This window comes from Ambystoma mexicanum, chromosome 2p (assembly GCF_040938575.1).
Source record: "Ambystoma mexicanum isolate Mex_15411 chromosome 2p, UKY_AmexF1_1, whole genome shotgun sequence".
NCBI classification, from domain to species: domain Eukaryota; kingdom Metazoa; phylum Chordata; class Amphibia; order Caudata; family Ambystomatidae; genus Ambystoma; species Ambystoma mexicanum.
This window is the reverse complement of record NC_090923.1, coordinates 842,356,711-842,373,361: the sequence shown is the minus strand read 5'-3', so window position 1 is coordinate 842,373,361 and position 16,651 is coordinate 842,356,711. Positions and strand designations below refer to the sequence as shown.

General features: G+C 43.3%; 1 protein-coding gene across 1 annotated transcript in view; it reads left to right on the top strand.

The window, feature by feature from the left end:
* Window positions 1–11,160, top strand: part of LOC138566848 (C5a anaphylatoxin chemotactic receptor 1-like) — an 80,855-nt gene extending 69,695 nt beyond the window's left edge. Inside the window, exon 2 of the mRNA XM_069644552.1 lies at window positions 7,538–11,160. Within this exon, the coding sequence (XP_069500653.1) occupies window positions 7,572–8,666 (1,095 nt within the window). The 5' untranslated portion in view covers window positions 7,538–7,571 and the 3' untranslated portion in view covers window positions 8,667–11,160. The remainder of the gene's footprint in view (window positions 1–7,537) is intronic.
* Window positions 11,161–16,651: the final 5,491 nt, after the last annotated feature.

Sequence of the window (16,651 nt, the reverse complement as noted above, 5' to 3'; positions counted from 1 at the left end):
GCGAGCACTACGGACAGATTTAGTGTTCTTTAGGACACTTCCATTTTCGTTTGATTACGAACATTTCAGGACATCAATTGTGTTCTTAGAACAGTTTCAACTTACTAGCGAACAGTATGGACAGGTATAGTGTTCTTTAGGACACCACCATTTTCGTTTAATTATGAACATTTCAGGACACCAATTGGGTTCTTAGAACAGTTTCAACTTGCTAGCGAACAGTACGGACAGGTATAGTGTTCTTTAGGACACCTCCATTTTCGTTTGATTATGAACATTTCAGGACACCAATTGGGTTCTTAGAACAGTTTCAACTTGCTAGCGAACAGTATGGACAGGTATAGTGTTCTTTAGGACACCTCCATTTTCGTTTAATTATGAACATTTCAGGATACCGCGTGTGTTCTTAGAACAGTTTCAACTTGCTAGCGAACACCATGGACAGGTATAGTGTTCTTCAGGACACTTCCATTTTCGTTTCTTTACGAACATTTCAGGACATCGCGTGTGATCTAGAACAGTTTCAACTTGCTAGCGAAAAGTAAGGACAGGTATAGTGTTCTTCAGGACACCTCAATTTTCGTTTAATTACGAACATTTCAGGACACCGCGTGTGTTCTTAGAACAGTTTCAACTTGCTAGCGAACAGTACGGACAGGTATAGTGTTCTTTAAGACAACCCCATTTTTGTTTCATTACGAACATTTCAGGACACCGCGTGTGTTCTTAGAACAGTTTCTACTTGCTAGCGAACACCACGGACAGGTATAGTGTTCTTCAGGACACCTCCATTTTCGTTTATTTACGAACATTTCAGAACACCCGCGCTGTCCGCGGACACCTACATTGTTTTAAAAAAAATAAAAAACGGGAACTAATTACAACACAATATAAAAATGTAACTTTATTTAACATATATTAATAATTTATGACAGAGAAGGTGAGGCAGAAACAGAAACAAAAATAGGAGAATTAGGGGTTTCAACATGATTGGTATCAGGTGAAGAAGGGATGGAAGTCTCATCAAAACGTTTTGGGTATGGAGAGGGTTTGGGGATAATTGACTGGGATATGGTGAGGGGGGACAAGTACATGTGGGACAATGGTATGAGGTTTTTGTTTTAAAATGATCCTCAACAAAAGTTTTCAGATTATTAAAATTGGTCAATAATAAATCCATTTTTTCTTTTATGCTGTCAAGCGTGTTTTCCATAACAGTTTCTTCAGAGATATTTTCTATTTTGGTATGCTCTGTACAAAAAGAAATATATATGTTAAATATATATGAAATAATAACAATTAAATGGTTTATATTGTAAAGTGTGTACCATTAGCTTCACTATCTTCTGACATTTCGTCATGTGGGAAGTGCTCCTCTAGCCATTCCAGAGTACTTGACATTTCTGTGAGAAAAGAAAAAATATAATAATTGTTTTTTTTATCTAATACAGAAAGTTTATAAATATATGAGTAAAATGAAGTACACTTACTATTTCAGGTAAGTATGTTCTGAGTACTCTGTAGGTCTGGTCTTGGTCTTAGTTGTGGAGTGTCTGTGAGGTAATTTTGTTGGAAGCCAATTTATCTTCTCTTGGTATATTCCATTTTAGAACATATTGTATTTAAATTAATGGTTAGTGTGGTACATATATGGGTTATATTTCTTATGTATTACTACATATAATATGTATGTGTACTACTTTGTGAATTTTTTTAATGTTATCATGTTGTAATATAACAATTAAACATACCCCCCCAGACTTTTTAGGTAGTGGTACTGCTGTCCGAATCATGTTCACTGAATTTCATAGGTTTTTAGTAGCGCAACTTAACCATAACGTCCCTTTAACAAAGTTTTTTCACTGAATATATATATATATATATATATATATATATGTGTGTTTGTATGTTTTATCGATATCAATTCTGTTCTAAAAGGTTTTTGTTTAACCAAATGCACAATAACAAACAAAATAAAACAAATAATGCCAAATAAACGTACCTGATTCTTTTGAATATGCATTATCTTAATGTGCTATTAAGTACATCGAATCTTCCACATGGTGGCAAGAGAAACAAGGCCCAATTTGCTTCTAATGGCTTCCATGGGGACAGCCTAAAGTAATCTTAAAACAGATCTCCATCATTTTACTTCTAATTTGTCGAACCATGTCACATTTTTTCCCTCTAATGTTTCCACATCATATAAAACACCAGATGTAATAATACTTTTATTAATCTCTAGGAAGCCTTCAATAGAGTAGCCACCTCTTCTTGCAAGATACCTTTTGATCAAATTCAATTTACTTAACATTTTATCAGACAAAGTATTTCCATAAAACGAGATTGATGGTTGATTCACGATAGGAACCCCTAGATAAGGGTAGATGTAAACCACCTCTAATAACTCATTATTAACCCTGCAGGAAGAACGGGGTTTTCTTTTCTTCCGAGCCTGAGCACCAATTATCTTTGCCCTAGCTTTTTATATTAATAATAAGATTATTCTCTGTAGGAAATGTATGCAGGGCATCTAACAACCTCTGCAAACCCATGGGGGTTTTATCCTTTAAGACAGCGTTGCCTGCGTATGAGAGCCATCTAATCCCTGTATCTCCAATCTTAGGAGTAAAGCAGTGTATATCACTCAGAATGGCTTTCATGTCCGCTAAATAAAGATTATACAAAACAGGGGAAATCACACATCCCTGTTTTAAACCTCTATAAGTGATGACCAGGGAAGTATGAGAAACACCCTGTCCAGGCGAATAAATACTGTAGTGTCCGTGTACATAGATCTTATAAAATTTAGACTTTTGGGTAGATACCCCATCTCTGCAATTTACCTCAGTGCCTATCATAACTGACACAATCAAAGGCCCCGGAGTGATCAATATAGCATGAATACAAACTGCGCTCTGTACATCAAAGTGTATGAGAAATAATGTAATTTAATGTAAACATGTTGTCCAGTGTACTAAATCCTGGCCTAAACACAATCTGCTGCAAAGAAAGTAGAGTATTCGCCCTAATCCACCCATTAGTGATATTCAATAAAAGAGTGCAAAAGATCTTACTGCATGAGTCTGACATGGGCAGTAGCCAGTAATTGGCAGGAGAGGAGTGAATGTCTTTCTTAAAAATGGGTATTAATGTAGCTTTCCGCTAACTATTGGGTATTTCACAAATTACCCAGATAGAGGAGAACAATTTCAATAATAACATTGCCCATTTCTCGGGATTGCACTTAATGACTGCATTTGAGAACCCATTGGGTCCTGGGGCTCCAGATGCTTTCAAGTTGATTATGATCCTAAACATTTCTTCAAAATCCAATGGAAGTAAAGTCAAATTATCCCTCACAAAAATTGTCGGGGGAAGATGTTTGTTACATTCTACAAAATAAAGTTTTCGAACATATACATTCCATTCATCCACAGAAATACCATTTACATCCTTATAATCATTATCAGCTAAATACTGTCTATCAAGGTATCAACATTTCTTAGAATCATTGGCCCTAAACAGATTAAAAATCATCCTTCAGTTAGCGTTATTAATGTCATATCTTTATGACCGATACCAATTGTTAAACTTAGTGTGTAGATTAGTCATTATACGAGATCTCTCCATCCATAATGCAAAATTTAGTTAAAACCATCAAAACAGAGCTAAGCATCTCTGTAATATCCAATGTACTCATATGTGCAAGGTCCTGTGCTTCCAAAGTTAAAGATGCAAACATGCGATCAAATTTAGCAACATGAAGGTCGGTCCAAAATATCCTGTTACCACCAGTATCAACTTGTATATCCATAGCCTTAATTTGGTGAGGGTATTTGGAAACTTCATGTAAAGTGAGTTTTAATACTGTATGATCACTAAGGGGAGTGCATGTTCAAACTATTTCATACACTTACATATACCACAGCTAGCAAATACATAGTCACCACGGGATGCCACCACTCCGTTTCTCCAAGTATGACCCTGTTGCCCAATATCCAACAGTATAGGATTAAAAAAGTCCAATCCAAAACTTCAGAACATCCTTAGCCATCTTATGCCATTAACTAATTGAATCGATGTGGTACTGATATTCACCATTTTTGCCAGTTTGGTACAGAGGGATACCATAAACGTCCTACATACTTCTAAATGTATGCACATAAGACCTATAATTAAAAGTGCAGAACTAAAATTCCAAGAATTGTGTGTCACAAATGTCGTGACATTGGCATCTCTGAAAATGTATGTTGTATGTATAGCGCTTGTCCATACTACTGTAGCTTCATGACGTTGAAAGACAAACATGATAGAAGCCACGAGTTTAGATAAGATGAGATTTACCCACATAATGCGATCATGGATTCATCAAATCCATCCCAGCTGAACCCCATTCACTGACTCCCTTGTGAATACAGATTCATAGAGAGCATGGCCCACTTTCTATGAGCAGTTTACGCTGCACTGAGGCAGGACGAGAATTGAGCTGCTGGGGAGAAAGAGGTAAGCTTAGGATGGGGCGAGATAGTGGAGTGGGGTTAGGCGGTACGGGGTAGGAATTCAGGGAGAGTAGAGCCATAAACTGAATTATGGAAAAAGATTGGTCTTAAGTCTTTTTCAAATAGTCATTTATAACCAATTACCTTGTGATTACTTCAGAGAGTGTACAATGTAGCAGCAGTGGAATGTAGAATTGGTTATCCTATTGTCACTCATGTAAAATATCGATGACCAGCATCTCTGGAGTTTTATGGCCCCACATTGTGCACACAGATACAGGGTTTGAATTCGGACACCAAGAAAGATGGGTGAACCTCCTTAAGTGATATACACAGTATGAAAATAGATTTTAATTGGGTTTGCTTTTCTATTAGAGACCAGTTGACCTGTTTCAAAATAGGAGAGGTATGCGCTCTTTTCTTAAAAAACAAAACCATGTATTGCGATACAGTGGCCCACACTGCACTCCTAGGGGGACAGAAATCCCTATATCAGTTTGTATAGTCACTTAACCGTAACTAGACACGGATTCAGAACATGGTATTCCTTCAAAATCTCTTATAATTTAAATTATTGCAAGGTATATGCAATTAGGCAAAGTCACATCACTGTCAGGTGTGTGATTGTAAAAAGAATCACCTTGATCTTTATTTTCAACACACAAAATCATTAGGTAAAAAACTTAAGTTTTGTGTCACCAGAGATGCTGCCCGGCAGTTCTTTACATTTGTATGTCCTTTTTGTTGGCCATACAGGCACCACTTTATAGGGCGAACACACATATAGGATTGCATATCCTGATATTGGAGGTGTATGCCTTTGTGCACGCTGCCTATTTAAAAGCATTTTGGGTCGTTTTCGATGTTATTACTATTGTATGAGGTGCGCTCTCTCTGACGCAGAATGATTGCCATTTTGCATACTTTTTACTCATCCGTAGAGCTATCAGAGGAGATCTGCCTCCTTTGGAATGAAAGAGTGGTACACTTGCATTGAGATAATGGCACTTAAGTTACTAGAGGAACACTGCCTCCGTAGGCATTGAATTGTGGTACATTTGTATTGAGATATATGGCAAATGCAAAGACTATTGTGGACCATGCACTTCAAAGAAACTGCATCAGACATGTAGGACTGAACCCTCTGCACAGGTTATCCATAATAAACAAGAGTGATGATACGGCAATTTTAACTGTTCTAATCCTGGCATGGAATGGTTAAAGGAGATTGGCCTCCCAGCCAATGAGGAGGCTCAGATCGAGGGCTTTACCACATGATAAAGCCCCCGCTCTGAGCCTCCTCTGAGCTGAAGGCCGCCATCTTCCCCCACTGTGTGTGCAGTAAGTGCTCCACTGTGCCCCGTATCCCCACCCTGAACCCCCCACAACTCCCTTCCATATATTAAGCCCTCCCACCAGTGCCCCATTTACCTTTTCCATCAGCGGTGCCCGTAACAGGGGTTTTCCTGGCACGTCTCTGACTAGCGAAAAAACCGCCAAAACCGCCATTGTAAAGAGAGAAGTGACTACGTGTAGTTGCCTTCTCCCCGATCCATGGCAGGCATATCATTTTGTAGTTTATTCTCGAGTTGAGACATGGTCAAACTTGAGAGAAATACACTATTAGTACCCCAGTACATTGTGCCGGGTTACTAATAGCAAAATAACCCGAGTAGGGGGGTATTACCGGTGATGTAATGCCCCGGGCCACAGTTAAAGCCCTCCCTTTTCTTTGGCTTCTAACTTATGCCCCGGGGCATTACCTAATTGGTAATTCCCCCCTACCAAGGTTATATTGCTTAATTACGGCATGGTTTAGTAGATGAATGTATGTGATGTACAGAATTTGGTTGTATACGAATTGACCGTGCCTGAATTGCTCACGGGAGAATTGCCAGCGGGAGAATTGACTGAATATAAAAGGTCAATTTGGACATATATGCAGGGGGGAAACCCCCCGCAACCCTCACCCAAAGAAATGAACTAATTTATTTACCCAAACCAACCATATAGATATATAACTATATATATATATATATATATATATATATATATATATATATATATATATATATATATATATATACGGTTAATTGTGCAAAAGGTCAATAAGGACCTTTTAAATTCGGTCAATTCGGGCATATGCTCAATTCTCCCCGATCAATTCGGGTAATACCCAGAATTTCTATGTGAAATCGCTTTTTAAAATTGCCATGTGGAAAAGAGTTTTGGATAACCACATTCACAGGAGCTAAGTCAAATATGAAATGAAGAAATAAATACACTATTAATTATTAATGTGAAGAAACTTCATTGGTTCTTATAGTGGGTGTACTGAAGTGTTTCCAAATACCCTCTCCTATCCCGCCTCTCACCCCAGGCCTTACATTTGGCGATAAGCCTTACATTGGGTCAGAACCTTACCAAGTGGCAAGCTTAGCACAACCTTGATTTGCGCTTGCCCAGCTTAGAGATCCCACCTGCCTTTCAGTCAGTGAAACTGGACTAATTTCACTGAGGGGTGACCTGCGGTGGCAGGAAAACTTGCAGAGGCCCTGGTAAAATGGAACAGATGTCTGAGCTATATGCATATGTTCTCTTTTGAAGGGAGGGATTAATTAATGTTCTTTTATTGGTAATTCATCTGATGCAGCCCGTGACCAAAGACCTCATCCAGAGACTTAGTTCCACCATGATGTTTTTAGGTCAGAATTTGTCACAATTCAGCAGCATGAGTCACTCGCTATAATGCATCATTCTGCAGGAATATCCCATCGACTAGCCCATTCTGGTTTGTCAGGGAATGAAAAAAGACCTGGAGTGGGAAAAGACCAACCATAATCCAGCTTGAGACCTTCAAGCACCGACTGGCCAACTTCTTTTATTGAAATGTATTTTGAACTTGTTTAGAATATTGGAAAAAATAAACACAGTCCTCCTTTACTATATAAGTAAAAGTAAGACACACTAGCCATGATAGCTATTGCTATTTTGAGTGAAAAGTCAAGTTATTTTTTCATTTTTGTTTTTCGAAGGTGCCTTGCAGAGCAGCAGAAGAGGGATCTGGAAATGGATCCGGATTATGATGACAATTACGATGATTATTTCAGTTACTTAAATGGCTCCAATTCAACGTATGTCAATATATCCACTGACGACTTCCACGTTGCAGCATCAGCCCCGTCTCTGGGTGCAGTGAGGGTGATTTCTCTTGTGATCTACAGCTTGACATTCCTTCTGGGAGTCCCAGGAAATGGAGTAGTCATCTGGATGACCGGCTTCGAGATGAAAAGGACGGTGAACACTGTTTGGTTCCTGAACCTAGCCATTGCCGATTTCCTCTGCTGTCTGGTGGTGCCGTTCTCCATTATGCTGCCTCTTCTGGACTACCACTGGCCACTGGGCGGTTTTGCATGTAAGGTCATCCCATCTGTGTATCTACTCAACATGTATACCAGCGTTCTCATCCTCACCGCCATCAGCTTAGACCGTTGCATTCTGGTCATGAAACCTATTTGGTGCCAGAATCACAGAACTGTGAAGAAAGCTTTGGCGGCTTGCCTGGTGGTTTGGCTACTGTCCCTCCTCATGACGAGCCCTTCTTTTGTTTTCAGAAAACTTAGCTCTCACAGCTCAACAAATAAGACCACTTGTAACACACATTACGCGATGGTGTCCAAAGACCCTGCCCATGCCCAAAAGGTGGAGACCTTTATTGCTGTTTTCCGGTTTCTTTGTGGCTTCTGCCTTCCTTTCATGGTAATCACAGGTTGTTACTGCTTGCTGATTGTCAAAGTCAGTCACAGTCGCTTCAACCGTTCAGATAGGATGCTGAAAATGATTTTAGTTGTAATTATTGGTTTCTTTATGTGTTGGTTCCCGTACCATGTGGCTGGACTCATACTTGCCACCAACTCTCACGATACGGACCTCTACAAGTCAACGCATGCAGTGGACTCTTTGCTCATCAGTATCGCCTTCATCAATAGCTGCATTAACCCTGTTGTCTACGTAATCATGGGGCAGGATTTCAAGGAAAAATTCCAGAAATCTATTAAGTCCATACTGAGAAATGTCCTGACAGAGGACCTCAGCCAATCAGCTGGCGAGAGTAGAAAGACCAAGTCAACCTCTGAAGACAGACGGACAGACACAGTGGTTTGAGACCACACCCTTCTCTGAGAAACAGCTCATCCAGACTTTATTTTTCATATGAAATTTTGGAACCTGAAAGGAGTTGCTCTGGACCACTCCTCACATGTCATGTAAAAGTTCCTGGGTTGAAACAAAATCGTCCTGCATGTATTCTGTCTGATCTTGGCAAATGAAACACTTCAAAATGCCTCTGTGAAATCAAACATATGTACTGCGTTTAGAGAAATGGGTAACCTTATATATGCCTTGATTAAGTTCCTGGAATCAAAACCTGTTGTCTTTAGTTCAGGTAGTGAGATGGCGCGGGTGTGAGGTGTGGGGAGGAACTTTAGAGATACATTGGAGAGGGACGGGCAGAATAAAAAACATAACAAATGATCTAGGGGGGCACTACTGAATTAGTCATATGCAATAGAGTGAAAGCTGTGAAAACTGAAAAATACTCGATATGTTGTGATGTATCTGAAATAAGGTCAAGTCTAGTACAGTAGACATGAAACATATGTGGACAGATTGGTGGGTGGCACACTGGAGCTTCCCTCATGTTTTAAATATATTTTTATTGAGCCTTCATCCCCATCAATGAAAAATCAAAGAACAAAATTGGTGTGCCAAATGCACATACAATGTTCTCAGGAGCATTGGTGAGGATGGGGAAACAGATGTAGATTTTTTTCGCTCACAGTCTTTTTGTTTTTTGGGGTGTTTTTGCCAGACGTGTCCAATAACAATCCGAAATGAGTTGCGTAGTCGGCGGGTTGCAGGCAGCAGTAGAACAAGACGTGTCCGATAACCCTCTGTGAGGCAGGCCGGATCATAGAAGGATCAAAACACTGGGTAGGAAAGGGAGGCAAAGTCACAGAAGGGGGCTGGGAGCGGGTATAATGGGGAAACAAGGAAACAAGGATGTCCGAGGAATCAGAAGTGATGTACAGCTATCTAATAGAAATTCAGAAGCACTGGAACAGACAATGGTAGGTGCTTAAATCACATGAGCAAGCGACTATGTTCGAATCGAGCGTGTCACGTGACGGCAAACAGGTCGCCAGCGTTGCCATGCCAACTTCCAGGCGCCTGGCTGAGACCTGATTGTCGAACGCAGGATTCTTTGTTTTGTGCACACAGGAAGGTCATGGGGACGGTATATAAACCAAGTGGGACTACCCCTACCTGTCATGACGCGGGAGCGGAGCCTGACAGAATTACCCCATTGCAATGCTTGCATCAAATACCAAGGTACTTGCACCACTGCTAATTATTGCCCTTAAGTAACTAGGTGCCTGCCCCACCACTTGCATAATTTCCAAAGAGTGACTTCAACTACCTAGCCTCATGGTCCGTTGCCAATGATGGCCTTCAACAGTCAGCCGGTGCCTCTTCATCCACCCCGCCCTCACTCCATGCTCCTTCAAGCGACCGGCACACAAGATGACAATGCAACAAGAGCATGGCTTCTCTTGCACAATCGCATTGAAGAGGATCCCGCAGCGAGAGAAGAATTCAGCTCTGCGGCACTCTTCTCCCGGGAACTGGCCCTGAAGAATAACTGGGCATCTGCAGCAAGTGCAGCAACACTGAGTGAGAGTCGGCAGCGGCAAATCGATGCTGCATAGGTGTGTGATTCCGGCCCATGCAACACTCTGCTCCCATTGCATTGTCTCTTACTGCCCACATCCTTTTAGAACTTTAGCCACGGGACAAAGAATACAACAAGAAGCATGAGTACAGAACACACAAAAACAACAATGTCAGATGAATTTTAACACTGGCAATATATATAACTCTTTACCCTGAAGCTGGAATAACCCAGAGAGAAGAAAGAATATCTGGAACAAACTGAGAGAATACTGGCACTATGCCTAGAAAGCATGGACGTCAATTAGGGGCAGCAATGGGTACCATCTTTGCCAATCTCCTTGGTAACCCTAGCACTGCCTCCCTACGCGATCCCTGAACTACTGGTCTTATGCTCAGAAGTGAAAGTGTGATTCATTAACAGTGAGAAAACATTATTGGGCTGAAATAAATCACTTTGGTTATGACACTTTAACTTTGTGTAGTCCCATTCACCTATGACAGCATGTCTGCTTGCACAGTGGGCGCAGGCAGTGTGCGATGCATCCGTTGGCATACAGGAAACTGAACATTTTCCACAATAGCACTTGCCAAGGCATCTCCAGGATTACCATTGTGTAGGGGGCGCAAAGGGTGTGTGTGTGCGTGTGTGTGTGTGTGTGTGTTTGTGTGCATGTGCGTGTGCACAACATCTCTCTGTCTGCAGTGACGTTTGTCATATGTGTAACACGTCATTGTGAACTCTGCAAAGGGACATTACTATTTGCAAGTGGTGTGTAGACAGGGGTGGAGAATAGCTCAGTGAATTATGTGTTTGCTACTAGTAACTGTTCATACTGCTTTGCATCACAATAAATCATAGTGTATCCAATCACAGTAATCCATAATTGTTTTAGGAAGCAGGCGTCAATAAAGATTTTTCTTTTTAGACTGATGTAGTGTGTGAATTGGTGCTTCACGTATCTGCTTTATTAAACACGCACACATGGTTCTGTTCATTTAAGAAACCAGTGCAAAGCAAACATTTTAGTATGTCGGTATAAAGGTAGCAGAGATAGTCTAGTCTACTGAGTAAATTAAAAACAATGAAACCGGTGAGGTGACCTGGGCACAAATCCCAGCGTCGCGAATTGACCAACATTTGTGTCCTGGGTAAATCACTTTGCTTCAGATGTCCTAATGTCCCTAACGTCTCATTTTGCCATTGCCTAGAATAGCTTTGGTTCAGTGTCCACTGTATAACACAAGCAAGGGAATCATCTATCTATCATATCAGATCATATCAGTCTGTACATGGCAGATGATGGCAGTACTTAGGTGATAGGCTCCTGTGCACTGGAAGAATCACATCAGAGCCCGTGATGTCCTCTTCCACTCGTGTGTAATACACACCCTTGGATGGGGCCATAATCATGGAAGACTGATTAAGGGCAACACAACTCCTCTCTTAGGCTTCTGGTGTGCCTTCCACAATAGAAGTGCTACTCTTGGTGATCTTCTGTTTCCACCCAGTGTGAGTGGCCATGCACATGCCGGGGACTGATTATTGCACCCCCTGGCCTGAAGGATGGCCTGTATATTGAGTTTGCTTATACAGACATCGATGGTAAATATGATGAGGCTCTAGGTGGCATCACCAGCGTGTCATGAACACCAAGGAATACTTCCTAAAATCGTGAATGACCCACATCTGTATTTGCCACAGATTAGGGGTTAAGTTAACAGAGTGTTAGCCCTGCTGGAGGTCAAAGGGATGAAAACACAGCCAACTTATGTCAATCAGTTGCCTTAATTGACCAAGTGGATGGTGTTCCTAAGCAGAACATCCACTGTTCTTCTTTCATTAGTAGCAAACGGTCAGTGCTGCCTCCCTGGATGGCCATCTCAGCCAGGTGAATACAGATGCACCACATACTATGCAACCCATGCCAAGCTATCAGGTAATGTTATACCAATGGGGCCTTGACTTTGCAGTTATGGCTGCTTGAATGATGTTCTATTGTATGTGCTTTAATGTATCTTCTTATTAGTCCCACAGACAGCACAATGCAAGGACAATTATCGAATAAGTCACATTTGCTGAGTTAGAATGTATTCAATATTTTTGCAGCCATGCAGATGTATTTCTGAGTCGATTTCTTGTGTACTTTTTCCTCATTGGACAAACTATTTAATTTCATTATATTTAATTTCATGTTATTGAATTAATAACGCGCTGCCACCAAGCATGGCACACAAAATAACAATGGTAAAAAATGCACTGGGAAATAAGTGATATTGGGCCTCATTACGAGTTTGGCGCTAAACCGTTGGGTTCTACCGGCGGGTTGCTGCCGAACTCGCAACACTGTTCTGCTGCCTGATATCCTAGTGCCACCAGGACATTACAAGTCCCGGCGGCCCGGGATGTCAGGCGGCGGAAAGTCTAAGTCCCCATTCCTGTGGGAATAGAGACACAGAACCACCGGCACCGTTGCTAATGGTGCCAGTGGTTCTGCGAAAACCATGCCTGCAAGGGCTGGTTCCCCCGGCAGGCAGACCTGCTTGGAGCAACTGCCCCTGCAGGCATACTTGTAGTCTGATGGTCCGGAAAGGTTGCCTGTATGCTGTTACCGGCACCCTTATTTCCGGACCTTTAGGGTTGTAATAAGGCCATTGTGCAGTTAGATAGTGGCCAGTTGGAGGGCTTTAAGAGAGGCGTGAAAAAGAGACAAGGATGAAGCTGAACGGACAGACTAAGGAAGACAGTTCCAAAATTTGGGGGCAAGCAGGAAGAATGAGTGAAAACGTGAGGATGCAAATTGAGGTTTGGGCACAGTTAGGAGAAGGAGGGATTGGAACCTCAAGGGTCGAGAAGGAGAATAGAAGGAGACCAAGGATGATAGAATGTAAGGGGCAAGAATGGGTGCATTAAAAACAATAATGAGAACATGGGCAAGAACACAGCATTCAATGGACAACCAGGAAATAGGGAGTAAGGCGTTTGAGACAGAAACACGAGGAGGGAGACAAAAGAGAGTGTGGATGACTCAATTATATATGGAGTGCAAGGGAGCGAGACGATAGGCAGGAAGACCAATCAGAAGGGCAGAACAACCCTAGAAAGAATGGGTGAAGCAATAAAGAATTTAGTAACTTGGAATGTGAGTAGGGATGAATTTTACAGATATTGAAAATCTGGAAACGGTAGCATAGGCAGTGGAAGCAATGAACAAAGAGAAAGAAAGTTCAAGGTCAAAGGTGACCCCCATTTTACAGGCAGTTTACAGGCAGACGAAGAGAGAGGGATATGAGGGGGAAAAGAAATGGAAGAGAATGAAGAGGGTGAGGGAATAGAAGATGGTGAAAAGAAAAGACATTGCACACAGGAAGGAACTGCTTGTAAATACGCTTAGATGTTCTTATGAACAGAGTCTGAGAAAGCAAAAAAGGAAAGATCGATCTGAGTGTCATCAGCGTAGAAATGATAGTTAAGTCCACAAGAGTTAATAACTTGGGCAAGTGGGGCAGTGTTAAGAGAACAGAGAAGAAGCCAGAGGACAGAGCCTTGGGGAACCCCATGAAGAGGGTAAGAGGGAAGTAAGGTTTGCCTGACCAAGAAACAGAGAAAGTACGATCTGTGGGGTAGGACCGAAACCATTCAGATCTGGACCAGAAATACCAAGAGAAATTAGAGATTTAAGAAGAAGAGAGTGATCCACCATGCTGAAAGCAACAGAGAAATTGAGAAGAATAAGAATGGAGGTGAGTTTGGTGTGCCGAGCAGTATGAAGAGATTCAGTGACTGTACATCACCCACAGGGCTAGGTCCTGTTGGTGTCTCTGTGCAGTGCTCCACAGGTTTCCCTGCATAACTATGGGGGCAGGGCTTGTCATGGCCTTGACCAACTGATCTTTTACATTTGTTCCCCATTTGAAGGCAAATCATGAGCAATGGATCATATTTTCCTCTAAGTTTTGCAAGTGTCTTTTTCTGTTCTGGAATGCCACTCCACTGTGGTCTTTCTAGGGGTATTATGTGCACATTTGTATGCTTGCTTCACAATTCTTCTGATCTATCCCCTATGTCGTAATCTCAAACTCAATGCTGCTGTCTGTGTATCAAATTTAGCTGAGGTCCAACAATTTCTCCAGAGTCTTTCCGAAGGTAAGCGTCCCCACCAATGCTTTGGTTGTGTAACTGCCGTAGAGGGGAAGGCAGTCAGGATGTCTAAGAAATTAATTTTGAGAGAATAATGAATGTGTATGAACAGCAAATACCTGTTCTGTCAATTTAAACATGTGTAAAAAAATGTTTACTCGCTGGCCTCAAACCTATCCATATACACAATGCCCAGATCTGTGCCGAATGTGGCCCACATGGCCATGCCACTGAGTTGCATGTAATATTGACCTTTAATAAGCAAAGATGTTTTTTGAGAACTATTCTGGCTACCGACATGATGACATCTGTTGGGTTCTCTGTGTATTGGGTTCTAGTCCTGAGAATGTCATTGAACACTAGGAGTGTTTCGCAGCCCTCTAGATCTAATGTTACCTGTATGGGCCTCATCACGAGTTGGGTGGTATTCGGGCGTAATTACTATCGAGCGGTATTTGCGTTAATGCCTGGAGTCATGCCGCAAACAACGCCCTATCACGAGTCGGCGGGCATGCGCGCACATCCTGGGTGTTAACAGTAATACCGCTCTGCGCAAATAGAGGCTGGAAATCCAAAAACCCAGCGAACATTGCGTTAGCGTCGGCGGCACCCCATAGCGCGCATTACTAGAATGTGCCAATATCGTGCGCTAATACCCCCACAGGAAATATGTCACTGCCGGAACGGGAGACAAAGCAGTGGCCATTTTGGAAATCACAATCCACCGAAAATCGGAGCCCCTAGAAGTCATCCACTCCAAAAAAGTTCTGAAAGTGTCCCAGGAGCGTGCAAGGGGGCAAGTCTGGCCTGGATAGGCTGTGCAAGCCCAAGTTCTTTGACAGTGAACTGGCAATACTTGTGGAAGAGTTGATTTCACACCAGGATGAACTATATGGGCCCCAACAAAAGAAGACAGGTCCGTGTCCGGAGCCTCCTGGCACAGCACAGGAGCAAGGGCATGGTGACCGGGGGAGGTCCACCACCACCACCACTTGAGCTGGCACCATGGGAAGAGCAGTGCACCACCCTCATCAACATGGCACCCATTGAGGAAGTGGGAGGAGCGGAGGCAGGCACCAGTACCCAGGAGGCTGGAGGTGAGTCACCCCCCCATGGCAAATTGCATTGTGAAGAGTCCACCACTTCATCCCCCAGTGTGAATACCCGAGAGCCGGGCACTGTGAGTGAGTGTAGTGCATGGGAGTGACCACAGGCACAAACAACAGCACCTATGTGCCAGTGCACCTAGGCCACACTTCTGAGCCAGAGTCGTGGGTAGGGCAGCCAATGGACACATGCAAGCAGCACCATGTGACACACAGCCATGATGTGGGGCACAGCATCACCCCATTGCCAGGTGGGCATGTGTAGTACCAGCCCCACTCACTGAGTGCGGCATGCCAGCTGTCCATGTACATCATACGATTGAGATGGCTAGGCCACCAATTCCAAAGTTTGTCCCCCTCACGTACCAGGCCCCAGTAATACCAACCCATTCCAAAATCTAAACAGGCCACGCCCAAGCATGAGTGAAGCTGCCCTGTGCAACACCCCCTGTAAGTACTGAAATGCATGAAAAAATATGTGAGGGACTGCGTCCTCATGCCATACCCTATGTTCCCTACAGGCACGCAGGCATCATCCGAGGCCAATGTGGATGACAGTAAGTGGGCCCATCCCAACGTGTGCCCGGCCATGCCTCAACCTGCACCACCACCCCACAAAGGGCCCTGCGGGACACACCAAGGCAGAGGGCCCACCCCACCGCAGCAGTGACACACCACCTTGGTGCTCCCAAGCCACCAGGTCCACATCAAGCCTGTCCCAAGCCACCTGGGCCTCACCACCTCAGCACTCTCAAGCCACCAGGGCCTCACCACCATGGCACTCCCAAGACACCAGGGCCTCACCACCTCGGTGCTCCCAAGCCACCAGGGCCTCACCACCTCGGTGCTCCCACGCCACCAGGGCCTCACCACCTCAGCGCTCCCAAGCCACCTGGTCTGCATCACCTAGCCCGTCCCAAGTCACCAGGCCTGGGTCACTAAGCCTGCCCCAAGCCACCAGGGCTGACCAGGATGACGTTGTGGAAATGGCCACGAGTGCAACCACCCCGGAGGAGGGAGCGTCAACCGGCGATGAGTCCGGTGCAGCAAATGGTCACTCCAGAAGGAAACCCCGACCATGGGCAGATGCACAGCCAAAGTCCACAGGCCCGTTCACACCGTCGCCATGCATGCACACCAGTTGCGGATGAGGACACTCTGTCGTATGCCTC